Source organism: Coffea arabica, chromosome 11e (genome assembly GCF_036785885.1).
Source record: "Coffea arabica cultivar ET-39 chromosome 11e, Coffea Arabica ET-39 HiFi, whole genome shotgun sequence".
Lineage (NCBI taxonomy): Eukaryota > Viridiplantae > Streptophyta > Magnoliopsida > Gentianales > Rubiaceae > Coffea > Coffea arabica.
Genome location: NC_092331.1, coordinates 29,353,550 through 29,376,550, shown reverse-complemented (window position 1 = coordinate 29,376,550; position 23,001 = coordinate 29,353,550). Strand labels below are relative to the sequence as shown.

Sequence of the window (23,001 nt, the reverse complement as noted above, 5' to 3'; positions counted from 1 at the left end):
CCTTACAGGGACACTTTTGGAACCAAGTTCTTGAGAAAACGAGTTGAGCTAGTTAGGCTTTGTTTTTGAATCGCTCCACGAAGATTTGGAAAACCCTAACTGTAATCGAATTCAAGTATCTTTTGGGTTGTATCGTGTAAATGTGGGATTATTAATTGTGGCTACTCATGTGTATATGACATGGTTATGTTGTATCATGTATATATGAAGTTGTTGATTAACTGCTGCATGGGTTTGACATGTTATGGATCGAGTATGGAATTTGAACGAAGGAAGAAAAGGATTTGTGCGAGGTTACTGTTCGTAATCCGGCCAAATTCTGGCCGGATACAAGGGCGGATATGCAGGGAAAGGAAAAAAAAAATTGGGGTTTTGGCCTCTGGCCGCAATCCGGCCAATTTTCGGTCGGATTACCGGCCGGATTGGCAGGGGATTTCGAATCCCTTTGGAGTTGGCCACTGCCTCATATCCGGCCAAGAATCCGGCCGGGAATCCGGCCATATTCCGGCCGGATAGCGGCGTGGCCGGTACTGTTCATCGACGGCAAATTTTCATTTTTCGTTTTATTGTCCGATTTGAGTGCTCGAGCGCTATACGTTCATTCGTAGTATTACTTTTGGAAGAAGAACGACTGGATATGGGTTTAATGCCTATTTTATTGAATTTTCTACCGTGAGTTAAGTGCATTTTGTATGTTTCCGTTCCGTAGTCCTGGCGAGAGTTGGGCAGGCGGTCCGTTGAACCCTCGAGTTCGCCTTAGAGGAAAATGGGGCCGTCACAACATCGCATAAGTTCTTATCTTCTTAGCGACCAATGCAAAATGACACGAGTACTTGGCAATAAACTCATACATCTCTCTCCTCGTTCAACCATTGGCTTTGGATGTGGAGTAGTTGGAAGGCCCAACTTTTGAACTATGAGTAAGCTTGCCACATTGGTGCAACTTCTCGGATTAACTATCACACCGCACACCTTATCCTTCATGTGGCAACAAGTATAGAAGATGTTCACTACAAGAAAAAAGGTTATTAGTGACAACATTTCTTTGTGACGACAAAAAGTCGTCACAAAATGAGGTTGTTTAGTCACGACTTTGAAGGTTGTCACAATTGACTCAAAGCAACTGAGTTTTCAGTGACGACCTTTAATTGTCGTTACAAAACTACTTCGCGCCATGGGACTTGGAAGGCGCGAGTTTTGCGATAGTGACGACTTGATAAAAGTTGTCAGTAATTCTACCACTTTCTTTGACAACTTTTCATTGTTGTCACTGTTTATGTTTATTGATGACCAATTTTTGTTAGTAAAACTATAGTGTAGTTAGTGACAACATAAGTATCATCACTAACTTGAACATCTCTAATGCATTTATTTAATTGTGAGCCTCAATATTAATTTAATTTTTTTTAAAATTTGATGATTTATTAACTATGACTTTATTTAATTGTGAGCCTCAATATTAATTTATTTTTTTTTTAAAATTTGATGATTTATTAAACTAGTCATAGTTACTTAAATATTAATTTAATTTTTTTAAAATTTGATAATTTATTAAACTAGTCATAGTTACTCAATAAGTTTTTAACTGAAAAAAATTAATGAAAGTTTTTAGTTAGAACAACTATATAAACTATTACAATTAGAACTCAAGGCCTCTAAATTCAACTACCTCAATTTTGGGTACTGTCAACGCCTCATTGACATCTAATTGGTCAAATGTTGAAACTCATTAAGTACAAATTCATTTTGATGAAAAGCGAAATTAGTTGTGTTATATAAGTTAATTAATGAAATCAGGACTACTAATTACTGCAATTCCTTCAAATTTAATGTTGATTTTCTAAAAGTCAAAACGAATACATATTTTTCTTACAAATCAATACGTATACTATAGTTTCATGCAAGTTTACATTCATGATTCTTCAATATAAAACATCTAAAAAAATATAGTACTATTAGATAAAACTAACAAAATTTTCTAGAAACTGATAGAAAGTTCTTAACACATAATTAAGATTTTTCTTTTTTCATGTTTAAAAATAATGAATTATTTCTTAAAATAATACGAAAGTAGATTCCCGATCTAGTATACTTAATTAAAATGTTTAATTTAATACAAAGAAAATAACCTTTCTTTGAGAATCTAAATAAAAAGATAAAACTAAAAATTGGATCAAATTTTTCGTTCAAAATGAAAAAGAAACAGTTGGAATTGAAAATTGGTGGAAGCATTTTTTAAAAAGCAAATTTCAAAATGAAAGAGTACAAGTCTACCACTTTTGGGTTAAGTCTGATACACTTCTAATTCTCACATTTTCACTCGCTGGCCTTCTCACTGTCTCTCTCGGTCTCTCTCTCACTTCGACCCCTCTCAATTTCTTTCTCACTAATGCTCGAGCATTCCTCCTTATTAGGCTACTGATTTTGATATGTTTTGTGACGACCCCACTTCTCCCAAGGGCGAACCCAAGGGTATCGGCGGGCCGCCTGCCTAGCTCGCGCCAGGACTCAAAACTTAAAGCAATAAAACTAGATAAATCGAAAGAGCACTATATACAATATATATACAATCCCAAAAGTTACATCTTCAAAAGCATCAAGCCAAACCGCTCTAATATACTATAACAATAACCAGCAAAAGGTAGACCCTAAGAAGAGTCCTTATACAAACCACCAAAACTAATACAAGCCAATCTAATTATACTAGTGTACGAGCCAAAAGTCCCCGCGTCGGCCCCTGCTAAGGAAAACAAAAGGAAAGGGGTAAGCTATATGCTTAGTAAGTAAACAGGGGCGAAAGCATAAATTCACGTAGCAACAATTACACAGTAAGAGTAAAGCAAAAGCAGAAAAATAACATCACATAATAAGGATACAGGTGGCTCCAAAGCCAATTCATATGCCATGCGTGATCTCCTGCTGACACTCCGTCGACCACACTCAATGGTCCGTAGAACTTCACTTATACACCCACCGACACCTTATCACCCTCACTGGCTAGTCACCTCACAAACTTGCCCGGGCGAACGAAATCACAAACTTGAGCTTGAGTCACAAGCTCGGGTCACAAACTTGGTCACCTTCTCGGTGAACCGGATTCACAAAATTGGTTCATAACATGAACCTACAAACTTGGTGACCTCAGACTAAGTTGGACTGACTTCGACCAAGCCCTAACCGGCTCGAATAGTCCAAACAGGTCTTAGATCGGGCCCACGAACTCACAAACTTTGCAAACTTCACAAACTTTACTCGAAAGTCGCCCCGAGCCACAAGCTCAAGGGTTTTGGTTCCAAAAGGTTCATATACATATGCCAAGTACAATTACACATTCAAATTAGGGTTTAGGTCGAGTGCGATAAAGTACACCCTCGCCTAAGTACCCTTTTCACATATCTCAAACACATAGCAAAGAAAACACACCAAACTGGCCTGAATACTTACTCAGAATCTGAAATAGCAAAAACACGAAGTCGGATCGAAATGAACAGCTAGTAGTGGGCCCCACCAGTTCCGCCCAACTCACCACCGTCTGACATAGAAGATTGTGTCACATAATATCGCAAACGGCTACTATCGTGCCTAAAACAAGCAAAACGGCAAAAACGACACGCGCACACGTAAATATGACGGACGGAAACGGAAACGGCCGTTAGCGGAAACGGCAGATTTGACACTCGTTTCTAGTTTACTCATAAGTTGAGCTACGAATATTGGATTAAGGCGTATGAGATGCCATATCGAAGCTTAAAGGATGAACAACAACTGTTATGAAGACATCCAGAACTGAAACTGGAGGCTTCAGTCCCAAATGAACCAAACACAATCACTTACGAAATCTGGCCAATACACAAATGGTCAGTTTTGAGTGCAAACTGTTGTCCATGCTACACATGGTCAAAAGAGCTGAAAATTGGCAGTTAGATGGTTCATTCCAAATGGAACAACTTTCATGAAGGTCGGTAATCTAAATTCGGAACGGAAATTGGTCATCAGGACCAAAACAGATCTGACCAGAAAATGGTCATTTTCACAGGCAGGCCTTGTTTGCTCGGCTATATCTCAGGTTTTATAAATCCGATTCATGAAATTCCAAGGGCGTTAGAAAGCTCTGATATAGGGATATAAGTTTGGTGTTTTGGTCACAAGCCCAAACAGCTTGTAACCTAGTCAAACGTGAAGCCAAAGCTCCAGTCATAAACTGTCCGGATATAAAACAGTTCTGACATGCATTCTTATTTCGATCATAACTCGAGCTACGGGACTCGGATTTTGACGCACTTTATAGCGTTTCGAATCTGTGACCAAGAACTACATTTCTTATGAAGGAATCAAAATCCATATCGTACAGGATAAAAATGAAAACCCCCACGGTCAGAAGCTGAAATGCAAAACGTACCCAAACTAATGTCTAAAACAGGCCTGAGTGTTCTGTCTATAACTCATAATAAACTACTCCGTTTGACTTGAAACTTTACAGAAATATTCAGGACTTAAGGGGCTACAATGTTGAAGAAGGCAACTTTGTCCAGTTTTGAAGATAACAAGGTCAAAAATGCAAGACACTATACCAGAATCGCAAAACAGGTTCACAAACCGTATCCTAGTACAAACATCATAACTCAGCCTACACAAGTCCAAATCCATAAATTCCTCGAAAGCTTAGAAACAGGGCTACATTTCATCAGAAGACCTCAACATCCAAATCGAAAGCAATGCCAGTCAAAACAGACGAGTTCAAACGCAGTTTGCACATTCTGATCAACCCAGAACAGCAACAGTAAAAACGGCATAACTCACTCTATACTACTCCAAATGCCCTGAAATTTTGCAGGCACTTCAACCTCATCAATACCTAAAACTGTCATGTTTTGAGAAAAGTCCAATTCGGCCTCTATCTATGACCTAAAATTTCGGACAGAATGTTCAACCAAGAACCCTAATTTTCCAGAAATTCTTCCAAATCCAAAATTGATTGCAATTATCAACTATTCACACCTACTAGTGTCATTATAGGCCATTGCCAATCATCATAAACAACCACACCATCATAATCCAATTAAACCAGAAAAATCATCAATAAAATAAAAACTTCACCAAATCACTTCAAACCAAGATAAAAACCAGAAATTTCAGCACTTTAATCACTACTAATCATATCTTAAGCATCAATAGGTGTAGGTGGAAGTTTAAGCTTCACTTACCAAGAAAACAAGAGAGGGGAAGATGTTGGACACCTTAGCTCTTCCAAAAACTTCACTAAGACACTTACTAGCACTAGAAGAAAGGATTTTATGGAGTAGAATCTAGTTTAGGTGTTTGGTTTTGAAAGATTGGACCAAATGGAAGCTTGCAAAATGATGAAGTTCTCTTCCTTATTGAGCTAGGGAGAGCCGGCCACCAAGGAGAAGAAATGGTGAATTTTGAGTGATTTTTTGGAGATATTAACCAATTAGTCAAAAAAGTCAACAAAAATGAATAGTATTTCTTAAGTCAAATCCAATAACTATGTGACACTTGTCACCCTCATAAATGCAATCTTATCTTTTCTTTTCTCTCTCACATCAATCAAATCACCTCCTCTACTTATCTCCTAACACCCGATAAATTTTTCACAGTATCCGAAATTTAATCTTATTGGCCGAATTTTCCCGAACTTTTCGCACTAGTGGGTCCCACGTCCGAAATCCGTTCTTATTTTCTCAAAATCTAACCGATACTAGAAAAATCATCTAAAAACTATATTTACTCAGAAAAAGAAAATGTAGAAAAGGCGGGCGATAAAAACCCGAAACCACCCCACCGATTAACGAATAACCCTCATCTCAGATTACGGACGGACTGGGGCCTCACATGTTTCCTCAGAGCATGTGCTGTAAAAAGGCAAGTTTCTCTCTTCTTGCTTAGTAATCAATTTCCCCCAATTTTTATTGACCCGATTTTGTGTTTCCAACATTCAATTTTTGGGTAAATTCTCTTCTTCTCTATCATTTGTCTAGTTTCCCCAAAGTTTCTTACCCTAATTAGCAATCACCATCATTTGCAATCACCTTTTCTACCCTACTTAGATGATCAATTGTTTCAATTTCTCCCCAAATTTTATTGCCCTAATTTTTTTTTAAAATTTCTGCCCAGGACAAGGAGGGCATCCCCCGAACCAGCAGCACCTCATCTTCACTGGCAAGCAGCTCGAGGACAGCCGCACCCTAGTCGACTACAACATCCAGAAGGAGTCAGCCCTCCACCTCGTCCTCCACCTCGACGGTGGCGCCAAGAAGCGCAAGAAGAACACCTGCACCAAGCCGGTGGTGACTGAGGGAAATTCTCCCCCCCTTTTTTATAAACTTTATTGTTACTAGTCTAATTGAACATTAGCAGCATGTTCTTATTTTGAAGATTTTGTTCTTTATTGGGTTTGATATATTATTCTCTGAAACCGTTGGATTTTGCTTTCTAAAAAAATTTGGATTGTATGTTTCTTTAAGATTTTATCAAATTCTTGGTTATTCTATTTTCAAGCGCTTGGTTTATTTTATTTTTTGGTTTTAATTTCACATTAAACTGCAAAGCGTCCCCTTTTCAGCAATTCCTGGTGTGTGTTCAAAGCGTCCCCTTTTCAGTTTTACTTAAAGCGTCTACAAATCATCATTGTGGTGCTGTTTGTAGAGCTAAATGCATTACAATTAAGGTAGTATTGTGGTGTTGTTTGTAGAGCTAAATGCATTACAATTAAGGTAGTAAGAGTAAATTCTACAGATTTGAATGCTTTTCAAAAGCAACATTTTTTTCACTTCAAAATTCAACTCGTTTAGATCCATGCACTTAGTCTGGTTCAAAAGCAGCCTTGAATGTTTCTTGAATTGAGGTGATTGAATTATGTCTGTCAAGACTTCAAGCTCTTTCCTAATGTTTTCCTGTTGGAAGTGCTCTATCTTTGTGTAAATGTGCACACTCACAAATCGACTCTCATTTCCTTTGTTTCCATTTATTTATTTTTTTAGAAACCTGGACAAGTTGCTCCAAATCATTGCATTTGTACTTTGCCTTAAAAGCTGTATATTAGCTATGGATGTAGTCCTGCAAGTTGAGATACTGTAGACTTTTTTTTTCTGCTAACTTATAAATTCATTCTAGAACACAGACCTCTAAGGTTGCATCTCAAGTCTAAGGTGTTGCATCTGGTGACTGAGAAATCTGGTGATAGAGTTCTAAGGCTGCATCTCAAGTCTACTTAAGGACTTGTACTAGTATCACTTTGGAAGAGCTTGGTAAGAGGACCAAAACTCATCAATTAGTTTTGATGTGAAAAAAGATCTTCCTTCGTAAAAATTCATGAACTAGGAATGTTATTAGAACAGTATGGACAGCTTCTTATGGTATGTTTTGAGAGTCCATGATTCTCCAGAATATACTTGTTAGCCTTACTTGTGCTGAATTTTACATGTTTCACTATTTTTTAAGGGCAAAGGTGCTTTGGCCAAAATGTTTTGCTTGCAAATGTGTTGACTACATTTACTTCTCTGCCTAGTATGTTCCTTTTGTTAAGTTTACAAGGGAGAGGTCAAACCTCTTAAACAGAAACAAAACATAGGGTCGCAGCCCCTAAAATATTTGCACCACGCAATTCACTAAGTTCCTGTGGCAGTTCTGTTATAATCTGCATCCCAGATTCTTTGTTGACACTACTTTTAGCTAGCTATTCTGCACACTTACTTCTTTCTCCAAACATGTTGTAGCCAGGATTCCCGATCCCTACTTAAAACATTCCTGATCTGACATATTAGATTGTATAGTGGTGAGTCCTGTCCTGTTCCTTGTATTAGTTCCAAAGCTGCCTTGCAATTCGTGTCCAGAGTCACTCTTCTTTCTCCAGAGTTCCAAGCCATTTTTATCCTTTTGAGTACTCCCCACAGCTCTGCTAAGTGCTATCATATTATCTATTAGCCCAATATTCACTATAAAACCTGCTTTCCATCTCCCCCAGCTATCTATATGTCCCTTTTCAAATTAATATGGCTTCGCCTCTTCTACTTGGAATAATGCTAAATTGAGAAGTGTACATCTTGCCACAGTTAATTGCTAATTATTGATAGTTTCATGTCTTACATGGTAGTTTGTTCTCCATATAGCATTATTTTATACTGTATAATCACAAACTTTTTGCTGGATGTAGGTTGGATTTTCTGTTAACGGAGTAATAATACTAACTTTTATGTCGGTTTTGAAGGCATTCCTTGAGGTAATACCTTTTCTTTTCACATGAATGGTTCCCATTTTTGGTGCCATTCTTGAAGTAAATTTCACTGTGAATGTTTTGCAATGTCCCGCCACTTGCCTAACTCACTAGTTTGATTGGAATACAATATTAAGGGGTGCTGGTTTTCTATGGAATTAATACACCATGACAAACAGCAAAAGTAATTTCAGAGATCTAGAACAAGAAAGTTGTTATTTGCTTTTAAATGGCAAAGAAACATTCTAGTTATGTTGGTACACATTGCTCCTACTTGACACCTTATATCATGATCGACATTACTTTGGTTATCATACTTGACACCTTGTATCCTCTGTGGTGCATTAGTTTGGATTGTTTTGGTTTAGTTTAGTTTAGTTTATTTGAATGTTTTAGCTAAGCAAGTGAACTGAAGTTGCTTTTCCTTTAGTGTTGTGCTTATCGTCTTATCAACTGGTTATATTGTTCATAGCGGTACTTATATCAGTACTTGTTATAGTAGTGCTTGTTGCCTTATCAACTTGTTATATTATTCCTTTGAGGCTGAAGTTTAATAGCAGTACTTATTTCTTGAGCTAATTTGGTGCATTAGTTTGGGGCTGATTTTGATTTTCTTTGGGGCTGATTTTGAATGTCCAGCTTTAATTATTGAGGTTCTTATTGGATTGCAAATTTTAGCTAAGCAACCGAACTACAAGAGATATAGTGAAATTGGGAAATGGCAAGGTTTAGTGAAATTTTGTCTGATGTTAAAATTTCCCCCTTGTGTTGAAATTTGGTATTTTTTTTTCACGACAAAACAGCCTAGCAAATTGTCACACTTAAAAGACAGTATCTTTGATCGGAACAAAACAATGACTAAATTCATTTATATTATTCCAATCTTGTTTGCCACATCCAAAGCATCGTAGTCTGGAGTCAATCGAACATATGCTTTCTTTGTTCCATCAGGCCTGATCAAAGTGTTCACTTTCTTGGTCTGTATGTCGTACATCTTCTTCACTGCATCTTTGATTTTCTTCTTATCAGCACGGATGTCAACTATGAATACCATGGTATTGTTATCTTCAATCTTTTTCATGGCAGATTCAGTAGTCAAAGGATATTTGAGAATCTGATAATGGTCCAACTTATTCCTAGGAGGAGCACTGATGCATGGGTACTTCGGGTTTCCATCCTTTTTCAATGTCTTAGGGCGATGGAAGGTAACTTTGGTCCGGATCTTCTTGGCTTTCTTTTTAAAAGTTGTCCCAGATTTGACAAATTTGGCAACCTTGGCTGCCTGAGCCTTTGTATCAAGCTTTTTTGTGGTGTCAGCTTTAGGAGCCATTGCTAGAAACTGCCTTACAAATCTTTTACCTGAGGGGAGGAGCCGAGTGTTGAGGGGAGGAGCTGAGTGTTGCTGAAGCGGCTCTGTGTTGAAATTTGGGACTTGGATTTGTTTTGTAAAGCTACCTCGAGTTATATGTGAAATTTAGGCCAAATACCACTTATCAAACTATCTATAGGGTGTTGTTGAACTTCATTATGATATTTGAATGCTTATATGATATTTTGACATTTCGTAATGCAATGGATGCATTCATTTGCTAATTATAAATCATTGTCATTTTTTTCCATTTATAGATATAATTGTTGTAGGAAAATTTTCAATTTTCATGGTGATAAAGAGTTATCATTGAATCAGAATTTTTCATTAATAACAATCTGTGGTCATAGAATTAAAAAGTGTTTAGTGACAACAAAAGTTGTCAGTAATTAGTCTATAGCAATGACAATTACATATCACTTTTAGTGACGACATTTATTTGTACATCATTGACAAGATACTATGTCATCACTAAAATTACAATAATTATTGACAACATCAGTTGTCACAAAACAGTTCCATTCACTGACGACTTTTATTGTCATCACTATATACTTTTACCGACGGGCCTTCAGTGACGACTCTGTGACAACTAGAAAGTTGTCAATAAAAGTTATCAGTGACGACTTTTTATTTTTTTGTGACAAAAATGGCTTGTCACTGAAGACCAAATTTTTTGTAGTGGTTGCTACGTTGATCCTCATTCTCCCTTATTTGAGTGGTTAATGCCTTCAATGTCACCAACCCTACTACTTCATTAGGAGGTAATATCTCTTCTCCAGAATCATCATTTTCCACGAGTGGAGGCATCCCTTCATACTCTTTCTTGTCATCGGTAACCACTTCTCCGCTGGGCAGTATGACCATAGTCGATTGGTTAGAGCATTAGGATGCAATATTCCTGAACCCTTGACACCTAAAGCATTTGGCATCCAATTGCGTGACCTTGAAATATCTCGAGCAGCCTTGGAATCGACTTTGGGAGCTGACTCTTGAAATGGAGCCCTCGGCCTTGATGGATTGGAAGAAGCCGTCTCTTTTTCCTCCTTGTTAAGTTGCTAATTCTTCCAATTTTCTGCTTGACAGTGAGCATTGGAATGTGTACTACTGTAAAACCCATGGTTTTGGCTCAATTTTTTTATTCTTGCCCAATTAATTAATTTACCATGAGTAAAAGTAAAAATAATTGTTAGATAGGTTAAAGGGTTAATTGGGGGATATGAATGAGATAAGATAGGGTAAAAGTTCAAAATAATTAAAATTCTTATCTAAACCACCTACTAGTGGGTGGTTATTAGGGTTTAGGACACTTATCAAAACAACAAAGAAAAAAAAATAACATCATTTCTACCTTTCATTGTCTGCCTCCCCTTAGAACAAGAGCTGTCAGAGAGTAGAGAGGAGAAGAAGGCGTCGCTGTCAATTAATCAAGCAACTAGGCACCTAGACCTATAAGTTCCAAATTCACGTGAAAACTCCTCTTTTAGGTTCTATTAGTCGCATTAATTATTCTGAAGATTTTACGGATATCTATTATGTTATATAAATATAGATATATATGCTTGTATGAGAAATTTAGGAAGATTTGTATTTGGATTGATAAGAATAGGGTGTTAAATCTTAGCTATGGGGTAGAATAAAATTTAAATCTTCATTCTGTTGAAAGTTTTAAAAAAAGAGAAGAGAGAATATGCGTTGTTACTGAAGCTTTGACTGCAGCAGCAACAAATAAAAAGGGGTTATTATGTTGGCGACCTTGCCCAAGGAGAAAGGTTAAACAAGGAGTCGCTAGCAACTTGTTGGCGACATGGATCAAGAAGGAAAGGTGGGCCGAAAGGCCAACCGAAGGAAAAGAAAAAGAGAGATGATAGCATCATGGTACGTGGGCAGGCCAACATTGGCTCGGGTAATCAAGGAGCTAAGGATCACGTGCTCGCCCCAAGTGGACCCATTACTCGGGCTCACGCAAAGAAACTTCGTGAGCAACTCAATGTACTTATTCAGGCCATACACAAGTCCTTTGAAGGATTCATACATTCAAGTGAAGGTGGTCGCGGTCCGATAATGAGCATTGAAGCGACACCTGAGGATTAGGGTTTTTTTTCCAAACCCTAATTTCTGTTTTAGCATCATAGTTAGTTATTTCCACATTAGTTGATTAGATTGAATAATTGGCTAAGTGCATATTGCACGTAGAATCACCAAGGATAGGATTGCTAATTTACTCATTACTATTTGCTAGAGTGGGCTGCCTAGGAAGGAAAGCCACGTGAGGCCCAATCCGTCGGGGGTTAGGCCTCCCTTATTAGGGCCCATATCCACTACACCCTTAATCCATTTTCTTACTAGATTAGGTTTTTCACTTGTAGCCTATATAAGGCACCATATTACATCAATAGAGGGAGACACTTTTATGATAAAAATATTGAGAGAGTTTTCTCCATAGCTTTCGAGCAAACCTTGAACAACTTAGAGTTATACTCTAGTGTTCTTGTTCGGCTTATCAATTCAAGAATCGCACTTGAATTGTGGCGCCTTTTACACTTGCCTGAGGTTCACTAATTCATTTGATTACGGGTTGAGATAGTATCAACAAGTTCGTAGTCACGGGGATTAGAGGGGTCGTAGGGTTTCCGCTGCTACCGTTTCTTGCATCCGACGTCAATCCAACAAGCGATCTTGGGTCGCGAATCTCCTCACCAACAAGATTCGTATCAAGAGAGAAACAAAGGAGGGTCATTAGACGCTCCTCTTTCACTAGCCAAAAAGGTCGGCCAAAGAGAAGAAGAAAAAAGGGGATTATGAATAATAATAATAATAATAATAATCGTAATAATAATGATAGAATTTGGAAAAAGAAAATGGCAAGTATACTTGGGTCAAAATATAGCATGGATTTAGGGAATGTCCAATAGTTAAATTTTAGGTATAAACAACCCACCTTTTTATGGACTAACATAAGAACTAAATATCAAGACCCAACCTAAAATAAGTGTGGATTTGGTCATTCAGGCTTTATTTAATTAGGCCTAAAATATTTAAGTAGAAATCTAAGATATTTTAATCTATCACTATTTGATTAAGTTATACAATATAAGATAGGTTTTAGATTTCTTTTAAATGTATAAAAAAATAACAATAATAGCAACAATATAAATATAGAAGAAGTAAATTAAAGATATAAACGAAAATAAAATGAAAATCTAGATACAAGTGAAATAAACTAAGACAATAATTATAATAATAAACCAATATATATATATACATATAGATATAAATAATAAAAACACCTACACAAGCACAAAAATGGGAGTAAAGCAAAAGATAATAGTAACTAATTAACAAATATATATAAATGAAAATAAAATAAAATAGTGATGATAAGAATAATAACAATAACAATGAATAATAATAAAATAACAATAAATATATATATGCATAGATAAATACGTACAATAGTCAAGATAATAAATTTGATTATGAATAATTATTTCTAAATTAGGAAACTTTATAGAAATGGGAACTGCAAAAAATGAAAATTTTCCAAAATAGAAGCCTTCCAAAAATAGAAAATTTCCAAAAGTAGAAACTTCTTAATTTAGGAAAACTCCATTATGGTTCATGTAATGGTCTAGACAGGAATCTTAAACTGACTTAGAGTTGATATATTTATGCATCTATAAGAAATATCAACTGATTAGGAAACCTATGCATTTGATAGGTACGACACAAGTTTGAAAGACCTAAAGTAGTTCCACTCGAGTAGCCAGACAAAGGTAGGTGGTACTTACCTTTCTGAGAATTCAAAAGTGCAAAGTGAAATTTTTTTGTCAATCATATTTTGAGGTGTTAACTAGAAATGTATTTGATTAAATGATTTACTTGAATATTTATGCAAGTTCTATTTTTACTATACAGAGATGGACCATGTGATTTATTTGAAACATTTTGATATGTTATTATATTTTGCGGTATTAACTTGAAATGTATTTGATTAAATGATTTGCTTGAATATTTATGCAAGTTCTTTTTACTATGCAAAGATGGACCATGTGACTTATTTGAAATATTTTATATGAAATGAGCGGTATCTTTCATGAAATCAAAAAATTATGTATATGGCATGTGAAATGAATTTATATCAAATAAAGCTCAAAATAGTCATGGAATAGACGGTAGGGGCTATAGTCCTGCCTAATGGTCATGATAGTCTGGTATAGAGTCCGACCGATTGATAAGGTCATGGTAGCTTGGTATAGAGTCTGGCCGATTGACCCATGTATGTAATGAGACCAATTGATAGTCATAAAATCTATTGGTCGCCCACCTAAAAGGGGTTTAATCTCTAGGCTGAGTACTCAGAAGCCGGACATTGCGTGTATTTGTTATGAATTGATATGAAATGGTTATGAGCTGATATGTAATGGTTATGAGCTAATATGAAATGACTTATGACTTTATGACTTCTAGGTACGGTTATGAATAAGTTATTTATCAATTGCTGTGTTACTCTTTATTAGTGATTGTTTTACAAATAACGTTACTTTCAATGATTTTGGATGTGAATAATGTGCAAATAAATTGATTTGTATCTATACATATGTATGCATATGTAAAATTTTGGTTGCATGGTCCAACAGAAGGGTAGATACTACTTAGTGAGCGATTTTGTCGCTCAACCCAATGTTTACCATTTTGCAGATTTTGATGAGTATGAGTTGATTTACGTAGAAGACCTTAAAGATGATTTTTATTAGTTCTAAGTGACTAGAAATTAGCAGCCTAGCCGCTTCTAGCTGTTAGTTTTATTTATTTTCTTTCCGCTGTTTCAACCAGAGAATAAATGTACGAACTTATTGGATATTCGTAGACTACCTTTCATTTGAGATTTGTACCGCACTTTCTTTAGTTACACTATTTAGTACTTTTTAATTATAGTATAGTTTGATGTTGCCTTTTATTCTTGAGTGGGACTTGAGGATACGGCGGATGTCACGTGATTGACACATGCGGGCTCGGGGCGTGACAACTACCCCTCCACTTGAGGCGCCGTTCCACTTTGACAGTTTTGTCCACCAACTCTTGCAAGTCTAGATAGTTTTGAAGTTCCACAACTTTAGCTATTTCAGCCTTTAAACCATTAAGAAAACGTGCCATTGTTGCCTCCTCATCTTCATGCACATTGTCTCTAAGCATTGCCATCTCCATCTCCTTGAAGTAATCTTAAACCGACCTACTACATTGGGTGAGCGTTTGCAATTTTTGGTGCAAATCTATATGGTAATAGTTAGGTATGAATCTCCACATAATTCACGTAGCTCGTCCCATGTTTCCACAGCTCTTTCCCTATTTCTCCTCCTACTAGTTCGAAGTTATTCCTGTGACGACCCCACCTCTCCCTAGGGCGTACCCTGGGATTAATTGGACCGCCTGTCTAACTCTCACCAGGACTCACTCACACAACTTCAATGATTAAGTTATAACTTCAAGAGTAAAAGAAACAGCAGTTCCCAAATTTAAAATGTACATCTATACACATGCTTATCTCAAATGTTCATACATACCCAAATGTAACAAAAGATTCAGGTTCTAGTTGAACTTCTAACTCTAATCGAGCACTAGCGCTAGTACAAACACAAAAGTCAAAAGAAACTAGGCAGAACTAGCCTGTCCCAACTTCATGCCTATGCTCGTAACCCCTGTAAGGATACAAAACTAATGTGGTAAGGCAAGGCTTAGTGAAGTTCCAAAACTTCACACAAAACAAGTAACAAGTTGACCATTATATAAAACTTGAAATCCCAAAATGACAAGTATAAAAGTTCATAAAAGTGAGCAATAACACTTCAAATAACAAAGTGAATAGATATCCAACATTTCCAGGTATAAGAATACAGTCGCTCTTGCGAGCTAACTCGGCCATAGCTTGCCAGGAAGTAGTTGACACTCCGTCAACTTTCAAAGTAGTATAACTAGTCTAGTAAAGCACCACCTAACTCCAATCTTCATCCACCATTCAAACCCCTTACCGGACCCAAATTCCAACATTAACAGTGGTGGTAATACTCGAGTATACCGAATCCAGTGGACCATATCCAGTGGAGTACACAATAAACAATAAACAGTACCTATGGTTCGCCGGTCCCCTTGATCAAGCCCTTACTGGCTCGATTCGACCAACTAACCAATAGGTGTGAGGACCCGGACTTTTATTTTCTTACTTTTATATTATTTTAATGGCTTAATAAAATATTTATTCACCCGTTTTCTCCGAATAATTTATTTCAACCATTTTAAATCCATTTAGACAAAACAATGTCTCACTTACATTTTTAAAACGTCCCGTTAGCAAATTTAATTTTCAAAGCCTTGTTTAGTAAGGAATAACAAGTACACATTTTTCGAGACAATATTTGATCCAAGAGTGCAATGATCTTAGAGATTTGAGAACTCATGTTTTATTCTTAAAATAGTTATTTTTATAATTATTTACCCTAGAGTTAGTTAATTACATCATCGTTACATGAATTTCTTTTAAATTCCGCTTTATCGCGCGTGAATCGGAAGTTCGCGTAAATCGAGCCGGAATGACTAAGTGGAGATTTAAGAAACTTATACTAGACTACTAAGGGTGAATAATTATAGTGTTATAGGAATTACATTAGAGGTTTAGTGCACAAGTGAAACAAATCCGAGAGAAATCGGATACGAAACGCGCGCGCGAGCACTATTCTTAGTTGACTTTTGCACCATTAACTTGGCTTCCTTAATACACTTCATCTACCTACCAACAAAACACAAAACCCTCATCTTCTCTTCTCCATTCAGCTGACCAAACGGCAAAGAAAATGTGACGCCCCCACTTCTCCCTAAGGCGAACCAAAGGGTATCGGCAGGACGCCTGCCCAACTCTCGCTAGGACTCAAGACAAATCCCGTTCAAGTTTAATGAAATACCAGCCATCACGATGATATAAGTAAGAAAGGGAGGTCACTCCCATAAATAACATTCAAATTTACATCACGAGTTCCAAAATACGTCAAGTATCCAATCCTTACATCAAGTTCTCAAAGGTTACATCAAATCCCAAAATATACAATAATCAAGAGTCTAACCTAGCACATTGAAAAACCCTAATACAAAAGTACATTCAAAAGGGGTTTCTCTGAGATTCATTCCAGATCCTTCCCTGTTAAGGAAAACAAATCTACAGGACGAGCAAAACGCTCGTGAGGCCAAGAACACACATGCAGTCACATTGTTCAAGTAACAATCCCAATTTAACAAGTAGCGCAATAATATTGCAATAAATAAAAATTCGAGCGAGAAAAATAAACAGAAACAATTCAAGGATATAGAAGCTCTCAGGAGCTATTTTCCAATTGCACGATCACGAACCTCCACGAGTTGACACTCCGTCAATCGGGTAGGTTTAGTCCGTAGTACTTCACTTATCATGTCCCATTTCACTTTATATACCCCTGTATCGGGCCCGCCTGTCGTTTGTTTGAGGCAATACTGCTCAAGTATGCCAAACAAGATCTCTTAATAGATCAAGCTTTTGTTTTCTCATGGTTCGCCAAGGAGCCCGACCAAGCCCATGCCGGCTCGAGTCCAAGGTTAGCCAGTGAGATTTGGGCGTCCCCCACTTACCACTTGAGTCGAGGAGATTCACTCCGATCGACTTATGCAGCCATAGCATAAATAATCACTTAAACATTTCACTGAAATTCACTTAACGAGTCACTTCAAGTACTTCAATTATTTCATATCACGAAATTCAAGTACACTTCATTTAAATGAGAACGAGTGCGATAAATTACACCCTCGACTCAGCGTTTTCAAAATGTTCTATTGTCAAAAGCAATTAACACGTTTTCACACACTTGACACTCACCAAGTCAACCAAGGAGAAATGTTACTTGAAGTTCAAGCGTCTACCGTAGGATCCTCTTGAAGGTCCTCACGCGAGCTTGAGCAATTAATAGTGAGCAATCACTTATAAACCCCAATTATCAAGGAAGATCGCACGCTTGTACAATCCTAGAAAATTTCACTAAAATGAGCCTAAATTACTCGCGAATTAAGGCTCAAAAGTAGGGTTTTAAAGTACAAGAGAAATCAAGTTTTCATCTTCGAAATCAAGTATAAAACGTTCAAGTGATATCGAGGGAAAAAGGAGAATTCGAAAAACTCCATTTCCTTAAGTTCTGAAAATTTCAGTTTTGATACGAGATCTTTAAAGAATCGTATCTCACCCTTTACAAGTCTAAAATTGAAAAACTTGGTACCGTTGGAAACTTCTTCCAAAGTACTAAAAGTTCCTAGAATACACTTTCCCATGATTCCAAACGGAATGTATTCAAAAATTGGCTCAAAGTCGCTGTTTAAAGCTTGCTAGACAGTTTCGGGGTTGGTTTTTCGCCAACTTTGGAAATTCGGTGAAATTCACAAAAATTGAACTAGCCTTTCAAATTTGAAAATCAATTAGAGTTGCATTAAAAGTTTAAAACAAAACAAGTGGAACAAGAATCAGAGTTTTGAGCACCAAGTTATAGTAGCTCAAAGTTGCTGAAAAATCACTACAAGAAAATTGCGTTTCTGTGACAGGCGAAAGTCGTCACTAAAAATTCAGAAGTCGTCACAAAAAAAGTCAGTGATGACTTTTACTGCTGTCACAGAGTTGTCACTAGTTCTATGTCACAAAAGGGGGTCCATGTGACGACTGTTGAAAGTCGTCACAAACGATTTCGCTTTTGTGATGACTCTTGTCGTCACTCATTGTTGTACATTGTGTGACGACTTTTATTGTCACTAAGCTGGCTAAATTCTTGTCATAGTCAACCCTTGGAGTTGTCACATTATGCTTCCGTTCAGTGACGACTTTTGTTGTCATTGTTTTCCATCCATAAAAAGTGACGACTTTCTGGTATCACTAGTGAAACTTGTTGGCAGTGACAACTTTTTTATTGTCATTTATTTTTTTGTAAAAAGCAATAATCTAATGTTAATTACGCAACATAGCTGCCAACAATCACAAAACGTTCATTGAGTAGCAAGGAGAAAAAAAAAGCCAACATACGAAAAGAAAGCCAACATTCATTTCCAATAGAAGATCAACCCAAATACATATATATATAAATGTTGCCTCAAATGAGTCATAAACCATGCACCATCCAAAATAAGCCATTCAGTTACAATACTAGTGATTTCCCATCCACAATAGAGAGTAGTAAAGTTCTATACAAAAATATGAGCACGATTCCCATCTAGAACAAAACATGAGCACGATAGGCCTTGTAGTCTTCAATTCAAAAACCATCTTCACAGCAATGACTGGCTTCTTCTTCTTGGGAATCGTGTTAGAACCTACACGCTACCAAAATTGAAGCAATGAGCACTGGTGTTAAAACAGGAACTACACTTCTAGATAGGCACCATATTATAAAAACTAATGTCACTCTAATTTGAAATTATAGCAATCTAAGTAAATTGCTTAACACAAAAATAAAGTGAAATTATAGCAAATAAGACATTGAATGTATATTCTGTGAAATATAGAATAACAATACAAACACAATAAATATCTGCATGTTCACAAATATATATGCAATAACAATAACAATAACAACAATAAAATCCTAAAATCATTGAGAGCCTAGATGATCGTGAACCACACAGTATATCAAGAAAAAAACACACACACACACACAATCACAGGTGCCTCTTTTTCCTTAGCACAAAAAAAAAATTCTGATACAGAAAAATTTAGATGAGTTCGACAAACGAAGATCAATTAGACTAAACGAAGTTTACAAAATTCAGTTACCATTGCACAAAGAGGTTCTAGACCAATTTCAGAAGCAGGTTCCTCTAATCTCTGCCTTTCAGCTGCTTGAAAATCAATCATCACCTAAGGAGAAGAGATGACCAATTTAGCAGAAAATAGGAGAGAGAATGGGCAAACTGGTATAATGATTAATTAACAACATAGTGAGAAGGGAATATATATTAAGATAGGGACAAGACCAGATATAAATTAAGTAGCAGCATTTGTTCGACTCTGCTGTATGAAAATGTAGATTGAATTTTCTGATGAACTTGGGCACACCACAGATCATGCAGAAGATAGGCTGGAGACTAGTAACAAATTTTCAAATGTTGTTGTAACTAGAAAATACTATAGAATCATACTGTGCACAAGTGTTAACAATGTGTAAACTGTTTAGTGATATACCAGCTAATCATGTTGTTCAGAAGTATCAACAATATAGGTACTATAAAAGAATACGTCCACTAGAAAGATGAGGCAAAATAAAGAAAATTTTCCAATCTTAGAGTTCTTGACAGCTTAAATGATCTAGCAACATAGATCCAACCTACTCTAGTAATTTGCTTTTAGGAAACAAGTAGTGGAGTGGGAATTAATATCAATAAATTGGAACATGTAAAATTGCTAGAAACAGATTCTGGCACAAAATGGGCACAGTGACAACGAAAATGCAGTTTCAATTCAGACCTTTCCCAGTTAACTGTATGAGTTGGCAGCAAATTCAAAAGGGATCTAAGCAGATAATGTTCATTGACACAGTAATTACTATAGCACAAACAAAAAAAATACTATAAATGTAAAGTACCTGAGGTGAAATTGGTTCGGTTATATCCTCAAATGAACAGCTCCTTTTGACATGATATGAATGACAAAACTATCTCAAACTCACCTGAATTATAGCCAAAGAGATTCTATACAACATGACATCAGTGCTATTCTTCCGAACTATTTGTACTTGCTCTCCAAGGATTCTAAATAAGTCAACAGCAGCTGGTGTATAAAGCTTTCCATCATCTGTTTTCTTAGGTGCTTGTACCTTGTCAGCCTCAAGTATATTCAAATACCATTTCTGCAGAACAAAGTTAAAAATGAAATTTGCAGTGCTGAATATATTTGTTAGAGGAGCAAAATGAAGGAATAGCAAAGCCAAGTAGACATCATATAGTTATTACCCTTGTGGTAGCTTGCATTCTTTCTACATATGCATTCATGAGGGGATCCATTGAGCCACTCTCGGAACAAACTTGAGCTAAGGACTCGTCCACACCAAGTCCAATTAAATTTTCTTGGTATTCCACTACCCAACCTGTAACCTAATTGAATATATTAAGAATTAATTTCTTTAAAAGAAAAAGAAAAACCAAATTACTAACTGATATGAGTAAAAGAGAGTGAAGATTAAACGCTTCCAATATATGCGCCATGTTTTTTTATCACCAAAAATACTCACAGGACTTACATAGTGTATATATAGAGAAAAGGAAAACCAAAGAGCAATTAGGCTGAATGGTTTTGCAGTCCTATTTGAAGTTATTTCTTTTTCACTCTTGACAAAACCCAAAATCCATTCTAGAATGTATTAAAATCTCTGACCTTCTCTTTCTGAGAGTTTTCTCTTTTAATTTATGAATTGACAGGAAAAGAAACACTAAAAAATCTAAACTTACCTTCTGACTATGACATTTCTTATAGACAAATTCTTGCAGATTTCAAATATACATTTAAAACAAATGATGAAACAGTTTCAGACATAATTTGTAAGTAAAAGATCTTCAAAATAACACCACTACTGGGGGATTTCAAATTCGTACTGAGAGAGGAATTTCAGAATCTGGGGAAACTCAGATATTAGGAAGTGGATGAAAAGGACATTAACATTTAAGAATCCAGAAATCTGCAGTTCATCCTTAAAGATAACATATCAGAATAGGTTTTGATCTGTCATGTGTTATTTCTATTTTTCTAAATTTTAATCTAATATAAGATGGCTAGTCCTCTATTCTTTATTTTACCATCATATCTTCAAACCCGACCTATAACAAAGCACCAATTAAATCCAGAATATGAAGAAAATAGATACAGCAAAAGAACACATGATTTTATACATATCCAAGAGTGACAGCATTTGATCCCATATTTTTAATTTGGGAGCAGGTGATCCTCTTTAAGATGCCTTTAAATCCTCTTTATATTTTGTCCCTCCCAGATAAAATTAAAAGATGTTAAAGCCAGATACCTCTACGATGTTATGGAACAAAGTCAATAAAAGAAGAACCGTACACAGAAATTTCTCAAGATACAAACTGAAAATGCAACATTTCAGAAGCCCAAATTGCCTCGGATAATGGCAAGGAAATGAAGCCTTTCGGGGGCAGGACAGAAGTCATTGGATAATGAGCTAACAAAAACAAGGGAAAATTAAAATGCAGGTTCGAAAATGGCAAGGAAATGAAGAACAAAGGGGGAATACAGTTATGAAAATCTTAACTATTACAAAAGATTAACCATTGTATGACTAAACACACATTGCACAACAACATGTTAACGGCAATTGAAACCCCAAACAGTTTTCTGGCCAGTTCCCAAACGTGCAAAATTCTAGTAAAGTGCATGCTTGATTACCAGAGAGAGAGAGAGAGAGAGAGAACGAGAGAGAGAGAGAGAGAGAGAGAACCAGAGAGTAAATTACATGGTAGTACATTTAAAACAGCCAAATAAATTAGGCAAATCAGTCAAGTTCTCTTCCCCTTAAGGAAGCAATTAAATGGCACGACAAATTGTTTAATTTCTCTTTCATCCAACCAAATTAATGCTGTCAAAAACTGTTCACATTTCATAGCTCCTCAAAGAAAGCCGGTTCTGACCATCCTAATCACAAAAACGTTCCATCAAAATATAAAGCAAGCAATTTTTGGTTTAATCAGTCCAAATTTCTCGAAAACAGGGAAAAAATCCACAAAAGAAAAAAAAAATTCTTGGATGAACCCTTGTCATTGTTCATACTCCAGATCGCAAGTGTTTCGGATGCGATTTGGCCAAGAGTATTACCTTCCCCACTGCTAATTAACAATCTAGTTCATAAATTAGTCTTTACAATAGAAGGCTGAGCAGCTTTTGAAAGCAAAAAAAAAACACATACCGCACAATTAGCTGAAGAGGGGGTCGGAGAAAAGTCTAAGCTGAAGTCGCGGAACGAGGAGGGAGCTTGGAAGTGTTCTGACTTCGCTTCTTCGGCGAGCTTGACCTGAAGATTGGCACTCGTCAATGGTGCTTTAGAGGAGCATTTTACGGAAGCAGAAGGTGTTTGAGATCCAGAGTTTTTCGGTGTTCACCATAGGAAGGAAAGATTGAGAATGAAATTTGTCCAAGTGTTGGAAGAGAGAAGCGGCGAGACTTTTGTTTGTCTGTGAACAACCAAAAACGACGTCATTTTGTAGAAATTTCAGCCACCCGCATCGCGCCTCTTTCAGATTTCAGACTGGCGCTCTTTTTTTTTTGGCATCTAAGCACGTCTTTGAGATTCCAGGATTCACGCCTTTAGCTTCATACATCTTTTTTCTTTTTTTT

General features: G+C 36.5%; 2 protein-coding genes across 2 annotated transcripts; both read right to left on the bottom strand.

Moving 5' to 3' along the window:
* Nucleotides 1-9,027: 9,027 nt before the first annotated feature.
* Nucleotides 9,028-9,597, bottom strand: LOC113719668 (large ribosomal subunit protein uL23-like). The gene has a single exon (XM_027244930.2). The coding sequence runs from the start codon at nt 9,561-9,563 to the stop codon at nt 9,102-9,104; it is 462 nt and encodes a 153-aa protein (XP_027100731.1). The 5' UTR covers nt 9,564-9,597; the 3' UTR covers nt 9,028-9,101.
* A 9,786-nt stretch (nt 9,598-19,383) lies between these two features.
* On the bottom strand, nt 19,384-22,762 carry LOC113718184 (exocyst complex component SEC6-like). Its single transcript, XM_027243104.2, has 4 exons — nt 22,574-22,762; nt 20,607-20,747; nt 20,324-20,503; nt 19,384-19,515 (listed from the first exon to the last, which is right to left on the bottom strand). Exons 2-4 carry the CDS (start codon nt 20,655-20,657, stop codon nt 19,399-19,401), a joined length of 348 nt encoding a protein of 115 aa, XP_027098905.2. The 5' UTR covers nt 20,658-20,747; nt 22,574-22,762; the 3' UTR covers nt 19,384-19,398.
* Nucleotides 22,763-23,001: the final 239 nt, after the last annotated feature.